General features: G+C 49.0%; 1 protein-coding gene across 6 annotated transcripts in view; it reads left to right on the forward strand.

Annotated features, from left to right (window-relative positions):
• Sipa1l3 (signal induced proliferation associated 1 like 3) overlaps positions 1-20,245 on the forward strand; it is a 223,067-nt gene that overhangs the window by 168,240 nt on the left and 34,582 nt on the right. For all 6 annotated transcript variants that reach the window (XM_047530128.1, XM_047530134.1, XM_047530130.1 and 3 more), the window contains 3 exons: positions 6,629-6,880; positions 7,937-8,074; positions 17,064-17,191. In XM_047530128.1, coding sequence (XP_047386084.1) covers positions 6,629-6,880; positions 7,937-8,074; positions 17,064-17,191 — 518 coding nt within the window. The remainder of the gene's footprint in view (positions 1-6,628; positions 6,881-7,936; positions 8,075-17,063; positions 17,192-20,245) is intronic.

A 20,245-nucleotide genomic window follows, 5' to 3' on the forward strand; every position in this document is an offset into this window, starting at 1 on the left:
GCCATTTTGCATAAAGGACTTGGGTGTTCTCAGATTTTGGTATCCCAGAGGGATCCTGGAACCAGTCCCCACAGATGCTGAGGGATGACTGTACTAAGCCCCCAGTTTCAACATTCATTAACATGTGACCAATTTTTTATTTGTTTTTATAATCGCTACATCCCTTCCCCCTGCCCCATCTAATATTATCTAAAACAGTCCAAACTGTGGAATGTATTTTTGCACATTGAGGATCTTTTTAATTACCAAGAAGTTAAAGAGTAATTGCTTAATGTCAGCTATCCAATCTTTGTTAATTTTCTCTGTTGTGTCATATATATATATGTATATATATTCATATATATATATATATTTTTTTTTTTAGTTGCTTTTATTGGTCAGGATCCTCCTATTGCCTTTGGTTGATGTCTCTCTTAAGGTTCTTTTCTATAAGCTTCCCTTTTTTGTTTGTTTATTTGTTTTTGTTTTGGTTCCTCAAAGTTTATTTTGGGAAGAAATCAGGTCATTTGTCCTCAGAGTTTCCCACTTGCAGGATTTAGCTGCTTGCCTCCCTGTGTTGCCCTTTAACTCGTCCCTTTAGCACAGTTATAGTCTGCTAGCTAGAGTTCCAGACAGAGGCTTGGTCAAGTTCTGGTTGAAAGTCTCTGGGCCACCATGCTTCCTGGGTGTGTCTCCACCAAAAGGCATTGTGAGCCTTTGTCCTTCAGTGAGTGACCTCAAGGGTGAGTGGTGGTTTCAGGCACCCTGGCCTGCCATCCTTCCTCCCCCAGCACTCCGCCTCATGACAGCACCGTTTGCAGTCACTGCCTAGATCCATTACTTCATTACAGGTCAGAGAGGAGCAGTGTCTCAATTCTGTTATTCCTTCCTCATTGATCGCTGGAATTCTCCTAAAAAGAACTTTCCATTAGTAAGCATTTGGTTACTCTGAGTATAATTTGTACAGAGAAGGCAGGATGAATGCAGTTTTCAGAATGATGAAACCTCCAGAGATGACCAAGGAGAGAGAGAATGAATGGCACTATATTCTGAGCTCTGGGAACGCAGGGGCCACAGGACTGTCAAAGCCTTGGTCCTTGTAGAGCTAATGAATGAGTCAGAATAGACAAACAACAAATAAATAAGATAATTTCAAATAGCAAAAGAAAAGGTGAGCTCTGTAGAGAGAATGCTTGGTTTGAATCCCAGCTCTTCCCTTTCGATTGTATTATTTTTGTATTTATTTTTTGCAGAGCTAGGGATGGAACCCAGGGCCCCACAAACATGCTACACAAGAGCTCTACCACTGAGCCTCATCCCAGCCCTCTTCCCTTTATTAACTGTGACCACTGGACAAGTGGTTTCACCTCCTTGTGCCACCCGTTGTTCATTCATAAAATTGGGAACATAGTAGATCCTTTCCACAAAGGTGGTTGAAAGGGGAAGACTTGTGAAGCACGCAGGTCAGCACTGGGCCTGTAGGAGGCGCTCTAGAGACGCTGGCTATGAGATAACCCAGCCTGAGGAAGACGAAGGGCACATAAGCTAACACAGGGGGCAGCCCAAGGGGAGAACCAAGACTCTGGGCTTGTTGACAGACCAGAAAAGAACCTGTGTGGCCAAGCAGACTGAACCAAAAGTAGGGAATGAGATGAGGTGACACACATAACCTCGTGGGTTCCCACCAGTGCTGATGTGATTCCCACTTTACAGAGGAAATCAAGGCCCAGAGTGAATAAGTCATTTTTGCAGAGTGTGCAGCTAGTAAGTAGTGAATTAAAACTCACATCCCAATTGCCTGCCTTCATTGCACTCTCTGGACTCTAAAAGCCATCTAGAGCTGGGGGCATGAAAGTGAAATTGTTCCATTCTCACCTTCCAAGTCCACCTCTGAACATGTTCTGGGAAACAACACTGGGCAGGCCCTAAGCCTGAAACCAAGGGCACAGCTGCCTCTGCCTACACTTGGGGTCCCTCAACCTCAGGCCCCCATCAAGCCCCAGGCCTCCCCTGCTCCCAGCCCTCTTCCCATGCCTTTTTCCACCTCTGCACAGAGCCAAGGCTTATCTCTCATTTTTGTTTATTCGGCACAGGGATTGAACCCAGGGGATCTTTGCCACTGAGCTACATCTCCAGCCCCTTTTATTTTTTTGTTTTGTTTTGAGATGGTCTTACTAAGTTGCTGAGGATGGCCTTGAACTTGGCAGTCCTCCTCCCTCAGGGTCCTGCGTTGCTGGGATTATAGATGTGTGCCACCACACCCAACCCAAGCTCACCTATCACAGACCGTCCCAGTCATGGGCAAGTCTAGGTGAGGTCACCCTATTGGCAGAGTCCTTGGCAGTCATTCAATTCCTCAGGCAAGGACGGGACCCCTCTCTCCTTCTGCACACACTCTCACTTGGGTTGTACACTGTTGCCAGCTCACCTGTGACTACTCTCCAAAGTTTAGGGAACATAAGAGACACCACAGAACATGCAGAAGTGGAAGCAGAAGTCTGCATCCTCTGGCTTTGGGAGGCAGAGCCAGGCAGGGGTCATGGAGTCTGAGACTAGTTCTGCTCCCTAGCGCCTTCAGAGGCAGCCAGCAGGGGAACAGGCCTGGGCAGTTTTTGTTGCTCTTCAAATGCAGAGGAGGCCAGCTGACTTCATTTGTAGCGCTGATAACCTCAGCTCCCTGACATTCCAGCCTCACTGCAATCCTGGCTCCTGGCTCCTGGCTCCAGTGTCACAGTAAGCACATGCAGGATGGGCAGAGGTGCATGTACTACTACCAGCCAGACTACGTGGCATGCCATGGGACCCCGTGTTCTTCAGATGAGCGGACTTTGTGCATGCTAAGCAACTGCTCTACCACCAAGTTTCATCCCCAGCCCAAGGATGGGAGTTTTTGAGTGAGCTTTGTGCTTCACACACACACACACACACACACACACACATAATTCATCAGGATATTGGGTGCTTTGCAGCCTCAGGAGGGATGCTCTTGTCTCTCAGGGTTTCATGGGGTCAGTGATCCTGGGGTGTTTTCATCCCTACTAGTTAGACCCAAGGTCTCTGATCAGGGTGGTTAGAAGTTTCTTCCTAAGAAGGGAAATTAAAATTCCACAAATGAGGTAGTAGAAATCATAGGAATGGAGTTCCTGTGACCCTCAGGAACTAGGCTATCAGATGAAGGAAAAGAAGGCAGCAGTCGGAAAGTGCAGGAGACATACTCCCCTCAGACATCTCCCACAAGTGACTAAGCGGTTGGTTAGTGCAGTATTATGGTTGGAAACCAGTAACTAGAAGCAATCTAAATTTCCACCCATAGGGGACTGACTGAGTAAATCCCTGTCATCTGAGTGATGTAATATTGATGGTTTTTTAAAAACTGAAGTGAACTGGAGATGTAGCTCAGTGGTAGAGACTTGCTTAGCATGTGCAGGGCCCTAAATTCAATCCCCAGAACCACCACCAAAAAAAAGTTGAACAAATCTGTGCTGTGTGGACATGGATATGATGAGATTTATGGTTAACTGGGAAGAAAAAAGAATCAGCCAAAGCAACAGTTGCTATACAAAGGTACGGTGTGAGCCAGGTGGGGTGATATACCTGTAATCCCAGTGCCTGGGGAGGCCGAAGCAGGAGGATCATAAGTTCAAGGCCAGTCTACACAACTTGGGTCCTAAGCATCTTAATGAGACCCATCTCAAAAACTAAAAAGAGCTGGGATTATACCTAGTGGTAAAGCACTCCTGAGTTTAATCCTCAGTGCCCCCTACACACACACACACACTATAGTATTTCTTTCTTTTTACGTCTATTTTAAATAATATTTGCTCATCTGAATAAAATATTTTTAAATATATTTTTAGATGTTGATAGACCTTTATTTTATTCATTTCTTTTTTTTTTTTTTTTTTGGGTGCTGGGGATCGAACCTCATTTATTTTCTATTTGGTGGGCTGGGGTTGTGGCTCAGTGGTGGAGCGCTTGCCTAGCACGTATGAGGCACTGAGTTGGATCCCCAGCACCACATAAAAATAACAAAAAAACTAAATAAATAAAATAAAGGTGTTTATATGTGGTGCTGAGAATCGAACCCAGTGCCTCATACATGCTAGGCAAGTGCTTCACCACTGAGCCACAACCCCAGTCCCTGAATAGGATATTTCTGAAAGAATACTTAAGAAACTGATGGGTTCAATCCCCAGCACTGAAAAAAAGAAAAAAAAAAAAGAAAGAAACTGAGATCAGTGGTTGCTTCTGGTAAGTGAAACTAGGGGAGAGGGATGCCCTTTTATGCCACTTTAATCTCTAAAAACAGTTCAGAAGCTCCATCAGTGAAGTGGGGCTTCTCACTGTCACTGGGTATCAACATTTTTGCTACAACTCAGTAACATGCACAATCCCAGGCCCTGCTACAACGGAGATTCTGACCCAAGTAATCTGAGATGGAACCCAGGAATCTGACCTCTTAACTGAACACCCCAGGCGATATAGATCACAGGGGAAAGCTAGAGAGGAGTGTTTTCCAGAGCCCATAAGTGGATAGGACTGGGCTTTGGAAAATGGGAGACTTCAGCCTTTGAGTTTATAGCAAGAACAGATGACGGGGCACAGAGTAATCTGGAGAAAGTGCTGGCCTCAGCTTCTGTTTATTACACACTTGACATGTGCCAGACCCTGTGCTAATGCTCATAGAATGCACATAAAATCACATATTAGGAAACCAAGACTCAGAGGACAAGCTCCATCACCCAGAGCCACAAGGTGGTAACCAAGCCATGTGGCCCATGAGCCCTGCTCTCCACCATTGTGTGCTTCTTTCTAAGTGAGCAAGTGATATTTTCCTCTTTAAGGTCATTACCAAAGGCTTTTAACCCAAGATGAAGTCGTCAGTAATGGGAAGAGGAATCAGAGACCCAAGAAATCTATCCACTGACCCCCAACCCACTCTGTAGTAGGCCAGTGTGCATGGTGGTGAAAAGGACTTTGGAGTCAGCTTTTTATATTTAAATCCATTCTACCTCTTACTGGCTGTGTGGCCTAGACAGATTACCCAACTTCTCTGTGCCTTGATTTATTTAACTAAAATGTGACCCATCAGGCTGTGTACCAGCACTAGAATCAACCATGTGAAGCAAGCAGTACTCTTTGCTAGCTCATGCACCTAATGAGATTAGGAGATAACCAGTATGAGGCATGACTGTGTCCAGGCCTCTGACGCCCTTCTCAGGAGTCTCCCTTTATCACCCATTTCCTTTTCTGTGTCACTGTTATTCTCAGGCAGCCTCCTGCCGCTTGGAGACACAGCTCTGCACTAGAAATGCTGTCCCCTGGCTCAGCAGCCCCAACAGAAGTAGATCTTTCCCTCCAGTCACTCCAGAAATAGCTCCACAGTTGATCTCATGGCTCTGATTGGCGCTGCTTAGGGCACATGACAATCCTGTGCTAATCATTGTGTCCAGGGAGAAGTTTCTGATTGGCCAGGCCTGGGTCACATGCTCATACCTGGAGCCAGGAAGTGGGGTGCACCCCCCCAGGAGCACACAGCTGTTATCTGGAGAAGCAGTATAAAAGCCGGCAGGCAAGAACAGCAGGGGTGCACTGCCAAAGGGACAGTGGCACCTTCCTTCACCTCTACAGGCCTGGCCTATCTACAGGCCCTGCCAGATTTGTGTTGTCCTTGTTCCCTGCCTGGTAAGGCACTGACACCTACCAGTCCACAGAGACAGCTTGGAGGAACTGCTGAATGTCAACTCTGACCCTAATGCCATCGAGGGGGGCTCAGCATGTTGGACCCAGGTGCTGGAGCATATCTTCTGGTCCCCTTTAGATGACTCCTTAGCAGCCATGTCCTGGATCACAGCCTCTGAGTCCCCAGAGTTATCAGATCTTTCGCTGAGTGACCATGAAGATTCCCTGGGCTCCAGAGAAGCCTCAGAGGATGGGCCCAGTGGGGGCATGAGGGCTTCCAGGCTGAGCGCTCCTCTGTCGGCTCTCACAGTTGCCAGGAGGTGGATTTCCTGAGCGGGGCCCTCTGGCGCACAGCCCCTCCCGCCAGTGCTGCGGCATCGGTGGAGGGTGCCAGCCAGCCCTCCATCTCCCCGTCTTGAGCCAGAATCACTGGTGCGCGTGCCAGCCCTGGTCTGGGGGGATTCACAGGCCGCTCTGCATCTATTTCAAGATTCTGGGTTTCGTAGCTTTTTTTTTTTAACCACCCTGCAAAGTAGGTCACCTGCTCCTCTTCCAGCAGCCTTTGAGATTCTTTGGAACAAGGCAGAGACTGTCCTTTGATTCTGAGGGCATCCGCCTTTCCGGCCCCAAGTACTGCTAAGGAGGGGGGCCAAGCCGGGATGCAGAGGGCACTGGCCGACTTGAGGCCTGGGCCAGAGAGAAGGGAGAGGCAGGGAAACTGAGAGTGGGAGGAGGAGGGGAGAGGGGACGAGGTAGACTGGTGGCAGCTGGAGCCCCTGTCCTAAGACTCCAAGCTGGTAAGTTTCAGACCCTAACTTAAAGTCCACTGCTTGGCCTTTAAAATGGGCCATCGATTCAAATATAACCAGGAAAACCTAGCCCATGCAAACGAGGCAGCTGGTCCCTCCCAGGCAGCAGGCACATGTGCTGCTGGGCCACGCCTGAGTAATGAAGTTGCTCTTCTTAGGGGCTGGCCAGAAACCTATGACATGAACTCCTCAGAGCCCAAGACTGAGCCGGAAAGCATCACCCCCGGGGGCCGGCCCCCCTACCGCAGCAACGCTCCCTGGCAGTGGAGTGGGCCTGCCTCCCACAACTCTCTGCCAGCCTCCAAATGGACGACCCCAGCCACCCCTGGCCACGCCCAGTCCCTGAGCCGGCCCCCGAAGCAGACGTCCATGGTACCTTTCCGTGAATCCCAACCACCGCACAGCAAGAGGTAAGGGTCCCTGAGGGCCACCACCTTCAGTCCCCTTCCACCTGCCCACACCTGTCCTTCCCCTCTCTTTCCTTTGCTTGTTCTCACTTTACCCCCAGTCTTCTAGTTCTTTCTTACCCTGTCTCCCTCCCTCTGCCATCCCTCCCTCCCTTTCTTCCTCCCTCCCTTAAACTTTCACCCAGGGCCTCTTGTGCAAGGACCTGGGGCAGGGTGCTCCATGTCTGAGGTTGAATAACCGCCATGCCAAGGACATATTAAAACTTTTTTTTTTTTTTTAAGTGAAGGGACTGATTAGTACAAAATTCAGGACAATGTCTTTTAGAGGAAGGGAGGGAAGTAGAAAAGGGGAGGAGCCTACAGGTAGATGCCACTGCCTCCCCTCTAGTCCTTGGGTTGGGTGGGAGCTGCAGGGAGTTGGTTTGATGATGATGAAGCTTGACTTACTCTTTTGAATAAATTGTATATTAAAACATAAAAAAGGCTGAAGATGTCGCTCAGTGGTTGAGGCTTGCCTAGCATGCATGAGACACTGCGATGCATGCCTATAATCCCAGCACCTCAAGAGGCTGAGGCAGGAGAATCTCAAGTTCGAGACCAGCCTAAGTAACTTGGCCAGACCCTCAGCAAATTAGCAACACCCTGTCTCAAAATTAAAAAAAGGACTAGAAATGTAACTCTCTAGTAAAGCACCCCTGGGTTCAGTCCCCAGTACTAAAAGAGAAGAAGAAAAAGAAATTTTCCCCAAAATGAAAGAATACAGCTTGCAGAGGAGGGTCTTATCTCAGGAGCGGGTCAAACCATCCTCAGTAGCCTCAGCTGCAGAAGCTGAGGGTGGGGACCATAGAACCAGCAACAGGGGGCCCAGGGTTCAGGGCTTCCCACTACCTTTACTCAGCGCCCATCTCGCCATTCGAGGATTGGACAGCAGCTAGGGTGCAGTAGAGCCTGAGGGAAAGGCCTGTCTCTCCATCCTCTTGAGGGTGGGAGTACCCTTCCATCACGCCCTACCTTCTTTCTCTCTCCCCTACCTTCTTTCTCTCTCCCCTCTCATTCCAGGCCTGTCAGCTTCCCAGAAACCCCTTACACAGCATCACCAGCAGGGGCCGACAGAGTCCCTCCCTACCGACAGCCTTCTGGGAGTTTCTCCACCCCCAGCTCAGCCACCTACGCAAGATACAAGCCATCCCCAGAAAGGTCAGAGTCTCTTCATGATTTTCAAATTAAGGAATCTGATGAAAGCTAGGGAGCCTTCTTCTCTGGTACATGTGTCCTCTACAGTTCTACTTGTCATTTTATGGAGTTTCTAGATTCCTGAAGGTCTTCAGAGTTCCCACCAGGGGGTTGTCTTTGTCTCACATGAAAATTTAGGGTTGGGCAAGTCTGGGCTTTCTTCACAGCAGGATTTTGGGCACCATTTTTTGACTCCTACATTGCTTGAGCAAGACCACCCTCCGTCCAGCATCGCCTTCCATCTAATTCTCTAGCCCCCACCCGCTTAAGACCATCAGGGTTACCTAATCCCTTCCCTTGGAGCCATCCTCAACCTGGGAGCCTGAGAGATCTCCCCAAACCCTCCATGACTCCCCAGTATGGTCCGCACATCCCATCTGCTAATCAAACCCTACAACTTGGCATTCAAGGCCCTGAAGGATCCAGCTCCAGCTGAACTTGTACCCAGCCACATTCACCTACGGTGCCTTCCGTTCATCCTCCTCAGGTCTGTGTCAGGGGCAACCCCACCGATTGCCTGTCCTCAGGCTGGGACTGTGGGCCTCCTCCTGGATGCCTCCCATCCTCCTGCCCTTGGTATGATCTGCTTGTTGAACCTACAGAGTCTCTGTCCCCACTCCCTTCTCCTTTCCCTGCTGCCCTGGCCTAGCCACCTCTGTGGACTCCCAGCCTTTGTGTCAATTCCTCTGGTTGACTCTGCACCTGAGGGCTCTTTCTGTATCTGGTCATGGGTGTCCCCTGTCCATACCCTCCCACAACCTCCGGATGTAGCCACAGGCCCCTCATTGTGATCCACCAAGGCCTGTGGTGCCTTGCAAGTCTTGTGCAGTGTCACACGCCAGCCCCACTGGCCACTTCCAGGTTCCTAGGCCCTAGGTGGGCTGTCTGCTCTTTAGAGCCCTCACTTGTGTTCTGTCCTTAGCCTGGAAGTCCTTCACATTTCCTGCCCCACACCACCCTGCTTCCAGCTTGAGCTTCGCTGCTCCTCCTGGAAAGTTTCCCCAAGCCTTCCCCAGCATGGAGGAGGCACTGCCTCTCTGCTCCTCAGCTCCCTGGGTGTTTACTAGATGTGGCCTTGAGCTCTCTGCCTGTTCTCTTAGCCAAGCAAGTATGTGTGTGCATGCGTGTGTGTACGCATGCACATGGTGGGGCAGCGTACTCAGGGCCTGGGAGTGCACTGGTCTGTCCTCACGTTCCCACCAGAGAGCACAGGGACTGACATGGGACTGATCCGTGGTATATACTTGATGAAAGGACAGTGTGGGTGGGTTTGTTTAAACAAAACCATCTGCTTTTAGTCCAGGATCAGTCCACCAAACCAGAGGTTCTCAGTCTTCAGTCACCTAGGTAAGGACTGGTTAAGTACAGATGACTAGGCCTCACCCCAAGTGTCGGCCTTTCTGAGCTAGAAGGTCTACAGTGGAGCACGTTGTCCTGACCGTGCTAACTCAGGGAATGGGTGCTTCAGAGCTGCCATGCTGTGCCATCTTTGGATCCTGAGCCTCTGTTGTAAAACTGGGGCAACATACCCACTGTTTCATCTTCCATTGGCTTCACGCAGCTTTCATTCAGCATGGGCCCAAGTGCCTTCTGTGTACCTGGGGCCAGGAGAAATGGTTGAGCTGCTCAGTGCCCAGGGTCCTGTGGGCTTCCTGCTGACTGTGGTGGAGAGAGGGTCTTGCTAAGTGTTTCAACAGAAGGAGGAAGCACAGTCCAGGGCCCGAGGTCCAGGTGGGCTGCCAAGAGGAGGGGGCATCTGAGCAGAGCTTAGGGGGATTAGTAGAAGTTTGCCACACAGAGGAGGAAAAAGGTAATTCCAAATGGAACAGAGGCCACAAACATGAGTCAGAAGAATGGCGTGAAATGCAGGAGGAACCAAGAAGAACCTGGTCCATACAGGATGTGGTCTGCAGGGACACCTGGGCCACGGCAAGGTGTCAGCCTGGACATGGCAGTTGATGTGAAGCCAATGACATAGATGGCAGGGTTACTGAGGACCATTAGGAGCATCCCCCCAAACTCTTGGTGTCCTCCTCTTTAGTATTTTTTCAACTCTTCATTTGGAAATAATTAACAGATTGACAGGAAGTTATAAAAATATGTATAGGAGGGTCCATCCTATGAACCCTTAACATACCTTCCCCATTATTAACAGCTTGCATAACTGTAATGCAGTATCAAAGCAGGAAATTAACATTCGTGTAGACCGCAGAGCTTACCCAAAAGCCACCAATTATACGTGCACTCGTGTGAGAGTGTGTGTGCACAGCTCTCTGCAGTTTTATCACGTCGTCTTATGCAGCCATTGCCACAAGAGTCTATGCTACCCCTTTCTAGCCACCTCCACCCCTGACCCGGGCAACTACTCATCTGTTCTATGTCTCTTTAACTATTGTTAATGAAAGTTATGTAAAAAGAATCATATACATTATGTATCTTTTTGAGATTGTCTTTTTCACTCTGTAATATCCTTAAGGTTCATCCAAGTTACGTGTCTCACAATGGCTTCCTTATTATTGCCAAGTCGTATCCCATGGCATGGATGTACCACAGTTGAGCTACTGGAAGACATTCGAGTGGTCTCTGGGTTTGGGCTGTTATTCATGCTACGAACATGTACGTTCAGGCATACAAGCTTCTATGTGAAAATAAATTTTCATTTCTCTGGGATAAGTGCCCAAGAGTACAATTGCTTGCCATCTGGTAAGTCCATTTTACATTCCCACCAGCAGTGGATGAATGATCCAGTTTCTCTGCATTCTCGCTACCATTTGGTGTTGTCACTATTTTTCATTTTAGCTATTCTGATGGGCATGTAGTGATATCTCCTTGTGATTTCAATTTGCATGTCACTGATGGCTTACGATGTTGAGCATCTTTTCATGTGCTGATTTGCCAATTGCATATTCTCCTCAGTGAAATGTCTGTGTATGTCTTTTGCCATTTTCTAATTGGAGTCAATGCTTTTCAGTGTTTGAGAGACTTTTATATGTTCTAGAAGTCCTTTGTCAGATACATGATTTACAAGTATTTTCTCCAGTTCTTCAGTTTTCCTTTTCACCTTCTTTATAGGGTCCTTTACAGCACAAAACTAAAAGTTTGGTGCAGCCAAATTATCATTCCTTTTTTTTTTTTTAATGAATCATGTTCTTGGTGTTGATTGAAAACCCTGCCTAGTCCTGGATTCTGAAGATTTTCCCCTTTTGTTTCCCCAGAAGTTTTAGGTTTGACATTGAGTCCTTAATCCTTTTTCATTTAGCTTTTGTCTAGACAAGAGGTTGAGCTTGAGGTACCTTTTTTACCCATGGGTGTCTGATTTTCTCCAGCACCATTTATTGGAAAGGTTGTCCCTCTTCTACTGCATTGATTTTGTTCCGCAAAACAAAAATTAGCCGGGTGCAGTGATGCCACACCTGTAATCCCAGAGGCTCTGGAGGCTGAGCAGAAGGATCGAGTTCAAAGCCAACCTCAGCAACTTAGCAAGACCTGTCTCAAAACATTTAAAAAAAAAAAAAAAAGAGCTGGGGTGTGCCTTGGTGTTTAAGCACCCCCGGTTTCAATTCCTGGTGCCCCCCCCAAAATTATAATGGGGGTGTAATTAATTGGGCATATTTGGGTGAATCTGATTCCAGGTTTTCTAGTTTGTCCCATCAGATCTGAATGCATGATCTCAGTGAGTCCTCTGAGCAACTCCATGAACTGGTTGTTTAATTATCCCCATTTTACAGAGGAGAACTGAGGTGCTCAGTGAAGTGAATTGATTTGACTGGGGTCACTATGCCAGGAAGCAGAGTCTGGACAGACCAGGCAGGCCTGTGACTGATAGCTGATCCGGAGGGCTGACCCTGACCCCAGAAGCTATCTTGCCTGCCTAAGGACTCGGCTCCTCCTCCAACTCAAGGCTATATTCATAGTTCCCTCTGGAACCCCAGTCCATGGTGACCCTCACAGGGCTGTGATTTTGTATTTCAGACTCTCTGGCATTAGTAAGTGAGAAAATATCCCTTTTTGTGTGAAATCCAGCTCCTTCTAACCCACCCCTCTCTTCTGACACTCCAGTCTGCCCTCTGCCCTTTGTCTCAGTATTTTCTGTCTCCATCAACAGCTTAGTTGGCAGATGTTCTAGTACACTCATTCCCTAAACCCCCAGAACTACCTTTCAGTCAGTCACCAGCCTGCAATAAAGGGCCCCAGAGTAGGTCAAAGCTCTTCTAGTAACTGTGGCCTTAGCTTCTTCCCTTGCCCTGTTGTACAGTTGTCTGTGATATCCTGAGCCCACGTGACCCAGTCAGACATTCCAGCCCAGCCAGGGATGTTTGTCCCCAATGAGGACCCTCTGTTACATCCACAGGCCTGCAACTGCTGGGTTCATCAAACTTTTAGGAGCACCAGTGCAGGCAGGCAGAGCCTGTCTCATGACCTGTCTCAGATTTACTTGAGACAGGAGGACATGGTCATTAAGTGTTCAAAACCAGACCCAAGCCCTTGGCAGTTGAGTGAGTGTGGGCAGGGCAGTTGGTCTCTGCCTGTCCATGTGCTCTGTCTTCCAGCAGTGTTGTGAGTGTTCAGAGAAGAAGACCATGGAGAGCACACAGAATTGCCTGGCACAAGGAAGTGCTCTGTAAGGCTTGCTACTGTTAGCGCAGAGTGAAGGGCCCCTGCTGCAGCTGGAATAGCCTGGCAATGTGGTTCCTGTTCCCAGGAGTTGGCCTGCCTATGGGATGATCCCTGGGCATTTGCTCATCAGGTGCCCTAGATGGTCTCGCACCCCCCGCCCCTTTCTGTTTTCCTCAGCCAGCTCCATAAAGAATGGTATTTGGTCAGGAAGCACTTGACCACAAGTGACTCAACCTAATTAAGAAGACATGAAGTGGGAGTATGTGCAGTGGCACATACCTGTGACCTAGCAACAGGAGGATCACAAGTTCAAGGCCAGAGTCAATGACTTAGTGAGACCCTCTCTCAAAATCAGAAGGACTAGGGATGTGACTCAGTGGTAGAGCGCTCTGGTTTCAGTTCCTCGTACTATTAAAAAGAAAAAGGCATGAGATTGGATTTATCGCGCTCCCCTCATAGCCCCAAGTAAAGCCAGTGCCCTGCAGGAGAGGGAAGAACTACTTTTTGTTTATAAGAATGTAGAAACTCCTAGGCGCAGTGGTGCACACCTGTAATCCCAATGACTCCAGGAGGCTGAGGCAGAAGGGTCATGAGTTCAAAGCCAGCCTCAGCAACTTAGCAAGGGCCTGTCTCAAATAAAAAATAAAAAGGACTATGGCTGTGGCTCAGTGGTAAATGCCCCTGGTACAAAAAAAAAAAAAAAAAAAAAAGAAGGAATTGAAGTGTATCCACCTTTGAACCAACCCCTGGCAAGATCACATTGGACCCTGATGATTACCTTTTAAATTGTCAGGATTTACTCAAGTCATGTGACAATGGGAAGGTACCAGAGCAGAATCTGAGCTCTATCAACAGGGACGAAGAAGGTGGTGGTTGTTGGGTGATCACTAAGAGTGGCGACGTCATCTGTCTACTCTTTTACCCAACCATCCTGTAATGTGACGAGGGTAGTGGATTGAAAGAGGAGGCTGGAGCCCTCTGCTGTGGTGAAGCTGTGTCCACACTCACACCTCCCTTGGTACTTTGCTGTGAAGGCTGTAGCCAGCAGCCTAGTAGCTTGGCCCTGCTAACCTTGGGCACCCCCACCTCAACCTCCCCAGAGTCAGCACTTCCAGCTTTTGCCTAGAGATGCCCAAAACTGTAGCAAGTAAGTCTCTCACCAAAACCCCAGATCCTTCATCTCCAAAATGATTTCATCTTCCAAGAAAAGATAGAGTAATTCCTCTAAAATATCTCAGATGAGATGGAAGATAGCCATTCCATCTCCTTTTCTTCCAGGGATATTTGCCCAGAGCTGTGTGTGCATGGGGAGATGGGGGGATGCCCTGATTCTCAGTCAGTTTGACGGTGATAGAAATGGCCTCAAGTGGGACATTCAGTGTTCCAATGAATGGTCAACATAGGTTAGTTGGTTTGCATGGGAATAACAGAAAGCCTTATTAATAAGAGAATGGCATTGGATACAGTACAGATTGTCTTGCTTGGGGACAGTAGCTGAGAGGTGAAGCTTGGCATTATGGCCAGCCGAGATGGTCTATCAGAATTAAGTTTAGTTGCATAATATGGAAAGCAGCGATTCAGTGGAAGGTTTCTTTCTTTCTCCCATGTTATCAGGGACCCGGATCCTCCTTAATGCATCACTGTCCTTAGCCTGTTGCCTCCTGGCCCACGGTACTCAAGCTGCGGCCTTCAAGGCATGATGAGGCAAAGGCACCCAGAGCACACCTCTGAAGGGTTACCTGGCTGGAAGCTACATACAGCTTCTTCACTTTTAACCCATTGGCCAGTACTGCAAGGGAGCCTGGGAAATGTAGTCTGTTGGTCAATCACTTCACTGTCCAAATAGTTGGGCTTCTCTTACTAAGAAAAACGGCACAGAGAGCAGATACTGGGGAGGCAGCTCAACCTGGGCCACTTACACTTTCCCCTCTCCTCTGGCTCGTGGCAGCCTCTGCCGATGTTTTCCTTTGGTACTCAGAATTTGATACTGATTTTTTTGGGAAAACAATAAATGTGTCAACACTTCTGTCACCAGCTGCAGTGGAGACACATTTACCAGGCAGTAGCCAAGTGTGAAGGCAGCCAGAAGTAAAAGTTGCCTTCAAGCCAGAGTTGCCTTCGTAAAATTCCTTGAATTGCCAAAACCGGGCCCTTACACATTCATGAAGAAAAGTAAGAATTAGGTTTGTACTTTGACTCTTTCTTTCAGGAGGTTTTAGAGGTCAAAATCTAGTTGGTGGGAGAGAGGTCACCATGTTTTTTCTTGGCAGGACAGTGGAGTTTCCAAAAATTCCAGTGCCCCTCTGAAGCAGCCCTCTGCTGTCCTAGAGGAGTTAAACCTAGCAGTTAGAGTATGATAGAGACACCCTGGCTTTGAGCGGGCAGGTGACCCTGGAGAAGTCGCTTAACTCCTCTGTTGGATGTTGAGGGTCCCAGTTTATCACCTCTCCTCCCTGCCACATCCTCCCATGTTGAAGATAGATGCAAAGAGCCAGATGGGGGGATCACACCATCTGTTATTAGTGGAGATTTAGTGTTATTAGTGGAGAGTTAGTAACACACAGCCACCCTGAGGGTCCCGGACTGGCTCACACACCATAGAAACAGGATCTCCACAGCAAAGGAAGCTCAGAGGCAGGGCAGGCTGCAGAGAGGTTCATCCTGCATCACCACAGCATGAGCGAGGGCCAGTCCCTCACCTCGTCTCTCCCACCTCCGTGTTGGCCTCGTCCCTAGGCTGCCAGTGAGAAGACAACAGCTGTTTGTGGTGTTATGTCTGGACCCAGCAACATCTGGAGGAAACATGAGGCCATCATTTCTTGTCATCTCTCATGGGAGCAAGGAAACTTTTCCCAGAAGTCCTCCAGGGGACTTTCTCAAATACAATAGGGTTATGCTGGGTAACAAATACCTGAAGAGCTCCATGACTTACGTTAACAACAGCTGAGGTTATAGCTCCGTGGTAGAGTATGTGTTTAAAGGTTTATTTCTCACCGACTCTGCAGTTCCACTGCTGATGGACAGGGGAGCAGCCATCAGCCCCAGTCACTTCCCGACGGCCCATCGATGAGAACTAGTCTCATGACGCATCCAGCCAATCTCAAGGGCTCAGAAAGTGCAGTCCTGCCCTGTGTTTGCAGGTGGAAAGCCAGGAATATTTAGTGGAAGTCTTAAGAATTCACAAAACCAGCTGGGTGCATGTGGCACACACATGTAACCCAGCAACTCAGAGGCCAAGGCAGAAGGATCTGAAGTTCAAAGCCAGCTTCAGCAACCTAGTGAGGCCCTAAGCAACTTAACGAGACCCAGTCTCAAAATAAAAAGGACTGGGACTGTATCTTAGCAATAAGCACCCCGGGGCAATTCCCAGTACAAAAAAAAAAAAACACCTCAAAACCCTCACATCTCCTTGGTCGAAGTTGTATCCTACACCTGTCCTTGAACCAACCCCAGGCAGAGAGAAGAGTTTCTACTACAACTGGCTCTGAGCAGGTAGATCAGACATTGGGGGGAATCCACAAAATTGACCCCATGGCTTGGAAAATGCCACTGACCCTAAGGCCACAGGGAGAACTGTCTGCTACCACCTCCCTTAAGTCCTTGCCTTGCCTGTGGGTGTGCGGAGCCAGCACCCAGGAGGAGCTCTGTTGAGGTGGCAGCTTTGTTATTTCATCTACTCCAAGACCTTGGGACTCAGTCAGTACTACCTCAGTTTTTTCAAGTGGAAAAATAACCACTCAAACCTAGAAGCGCTTGCGCTTGCCTGGGGTCGTGTGGTAGTGAGGCATGGGCCTGGGGTTTGAGCCTCCTTGTGAAGCAGGAGCCCACGATCCCCCCCTGCAGTGCCTTCCTCCAGCACAAAGGGACACAGAGTTCTAGCCTGTGGGCCACACATTTCATATCAGCCCTCGACTAGGTACTGTGAGGAAGGGCCTGCTGTGATTGCTTCTTGACTGCTGGGGAGACCGAGGTTCAGGGCTAGAAGGTATAAAACCCATCCTACCCCTCAGGGCCTCCCACACCCACAGCGGCTCCCCAGCCCAGTCCCTCCCCTTGGAGGGGAAGGGATCCTGAGGCAGGCCTGAGTGGTAGGCGCAGGGGAAGCACAGCCAGGACGCAGTGTGGGAGCAGGGCGCCATGCCCTGCGCTCCCTGTGCTGCCACCTCCCTGGCAGAGTTTCCAGGCACACCTCTTCCTGAGCCTGCAGCCTGGCCAGTAGCTTCTCACCCAGGTCACAACAGAGCCTCTGTGTGCATAGAACACGCTGGTGAGCCAGGCTCAGGACAGTAACCTTCTGCCCTTCACCCTGTGCTTTTGTCCCCATGCTCCCCTACAGGTATGCGGCCGCCCCACACCCATTGCTGTCTTTCGATCCCCACTTCAGCCATGACGGGATGTCCAGCGGCGACTCCTCCTCAGGCGGCCTGACCAGCCAGGAGAGCACCATGGAGCGCCAGAAGCCAGGTAGGGCCTCCCAGGCCAGCTGTACCTGACCCACCTCATCCAGTGGGCCCTCTCACTTACATTTCAACAGCCGAAGGGCTGGGGAGATAGCTCAGTCGGTAGAGTGCTTGCCTTATAAGCACAAGGCCCTGGGTTCGATGTTCGATTCCCAGCACCCAAAAAGAAAAAAAAAAAAAAAAGAATGCATTCTTATAAAAATTCAAATATACATATAAAGTAAAATATGAAACAGCCGACAGCCCTGTTCGCGTCAGTGATGAATGAAACACACACTAAAAGCTGTAAGAACCGTAGGAGAGATGGAGGGATCACCAGGAGAGCAGCAGAACTGTGAGCAAGGTCCTTATGCAGCCAGATGGGACCTTAGCAGACAGTATCGAAAGAGCAGGAGTAGGGGCATGTGACGTGGGCATGACGGCAGCCCGGAAGGATAGCTGAAGGGGATCAAAAGTGGTGTTCCAAGGGGAGCAGAGCCCGTTGCATCCTGTGGCTCTTCTTTATGAAATCTTGCCATGCTGCTTTTCAGCTTTGATGGACCTGCAGCAGCATGTGCTGAGAAAAGAACTCAAGTCACAAGTGTGCAGTTTATGACACAAGACAAAATTAACACACCCAGGGCAAAAAGCAACACAGCCAGCCTCCCAAAGCCCCCCACACCCTTCTGGGTCAGCACCCACAAAGGCCTGCTCTCCCAGCCTAACTTCATTTTGCCTGGTCTTGGATTTTGTAGACTATACAGTCCCTGTGTATATATTTGTGCATATGTGTCTGGCTTCTGTCACTCAATGTCATGTTTGTGAGAGCCACAAGACTGTGTAGCAGTACAACTTCTGAATAGGATTCCATTGAATGAACCAAAATTTATTGCTCCATTCTTGTGTTGATGGACATTTGGGTTATTTCTAGTTTGGAGCTGCTTAGAGGAGTGCACCTGGCTTTTGATGAATGAATGCTCATTTTTCTGAAGGAAAATGCTCATTTTTCTGCTGGGACATACATAAGAAACTGCCCACCAGGCACCGTGGCACACATCTATAATCCCAGCAACTTGGGAGGCTGAGGCAGAAGGATCACGATTTTGAGACCAGCTTCAGCAATTTGGGGAGGCCCTAAGCAACCTAGTGAGACACTATCTCAAAATAAGAAATAAAAGGCTGGGGAGAGGGCTCAGTGGTAAAGTACCCCTGGGTTCAACCCCCAGTACTTACATACATAAGTATTTTAACTAAGTTTTTAAGTTTGTTTTTGGTTGTTGTTTTGTTTTGTTTTGTTTTGTTTTATTTTCATCTCAGCCGCTTGAGTGGGTGTGTAGTGCCATCCCATTCTGCCTTGTTTTTAGACAGGGTCTTTTTGCTACGTTACCCAATCTGGCCTTGAATTTGTAATCCTCCTGCCTCGGCCTCCTGAATAACTGGAATTAAGAGGAGTGTGCCACCATGCCCCTCACAGTGTGGTTGTAATTTGCATTTTTCTGATGACTGGTGAGATTGAGCATCTCCACAAATGCTTATTCTCTCATGGTAATAAGTCATGTACTTACACGCCTTAGTTGAATGTTTCAGACATATCTCATATAACAAACTTGTAGTCCCTTTGAAGTCTGAGGACCTCCAGATGAATGGGTGAGATGGGTTCAAAAGGAAGAAAACAAATGAAAGGAAAAATGAAGTGCTGGAGAGCATTGACCTCAGAGCGGACAGAGGTGTAGCTGTCCTCCCAGAGGCTATTTGGGGATTTCTAGGCAGCCTGAGGATGACGGCCCCTCCCAGGCCTCAGGCACTATGGGTATAGCAGGTTACAGGCCCAAGGATGAGGGTCCTGGAAAACTTCTCACACCACAGGCCAGGGTTCTCTTTTTTTTTTTTTTTTTTTTTTTTTTTTTTTTAAAGGAGGGATTTTTTAAAAATATTTTTTAGTTGTCAATGGGTCTTTTATTTTATTTATTTATTTATATGTGGTGCTGAGGATGGAACCCAGGGCCTCACTCATGCCAGGCAAGCGCTCCACCACTGAGCCACGACCCCTGCCCCTAGGGTCAATGATTCAACCTCAGACAAGCAGACCCACCTGTCCCCAGTGTTCCTCTGCTGCCCTGGGGCCTGCAGAGGCCATTTATCCTCCTCCGCAACAGATCCTGCCTGCAGGTCTGGGATCTTGGCCCTACAACAAGCAGATCTGGATCTTTTTGCTTTATCCTTACTCAGTTCAGAAAAAGAAGTGTTGCTTGGCTTTTTCTTTACACCCGATTGTAATAAGGGAGGAAATGTTCCCAGCATTCATGGGCCCCGACAGGTGTTAGAGAACTCACTGCTGTTCTGCCCCTTCCTCCATTCTGTCCCCTAGAACTTGATTCCCTTCTCGCTTCCTTGGGACTTTGTTTTAAGTTGACTTTAACACCTTCCCTGCTGCTGCTCCGCACACAGGCGCGCACACGCATACACACACACTCACACGCATGCACATCAGGGGAATCTGCGTGTCATGAGGAAGTCTGGAATGTATTCCAGAGCCAAAGAAAGGATAGTTCAGTGGGTGGCAAGGGATGGCAAGGACCAGGCGCTGTGGCAGACGGGCTCGCCCAGCCCTGATGGAGTGAGGGGCCATAACACCAGCAGCCAGGCTTTGTGTGGTTATCATGTGCCAGCTGTGTCCTGGGCACTCCACATACCTTCCCAGTGAGTCACCGCAGGCACACAGTGGGCATGTGACTGCCCTGGGTGGAGCTCAGGGCGGTTGCCCCTGCTGCTGGTGAGCGGCACAATTGGAATTTGAACCAAGGTCTGTTGGGTTCCAGGCCCCCTCAGACACCCAGTTCCCACGGTATGGATGTGCCCTCGTCTTCCACGCCTCAGAACACCCGGGTTGGGAAGGCATCCCTGTGCATATCAGCCGCCCCAGATTCATGCCTGGCCAAGGTTTCAGAATGACTCCCACACTGCTGTCTGCCCAGCATGTGAAAGACGGGGCAGGAGGGCCAGAGAGCCAATCCAGAGGCCAAGCGAAGGGCCTAGGCCCAGGTTCAGGGCCTGCTGAGGGCAGAGGCAGGAGCCAGAG

This window comes from Sciurus carolinensis, chromosome 16, assembly GCF_902686445.1.
Source record: "Sciurus carolinensis chromosome 16, mSciCar1.2, whole genome shotgun sequence".
NCBI classification, from domain to species: domain Eukaryota; kingdom Metazoa; phylum Chordata; class Mammalia; order Rodentia; family Sciuridae; genus Sciurus; species Sciurus carolinensis.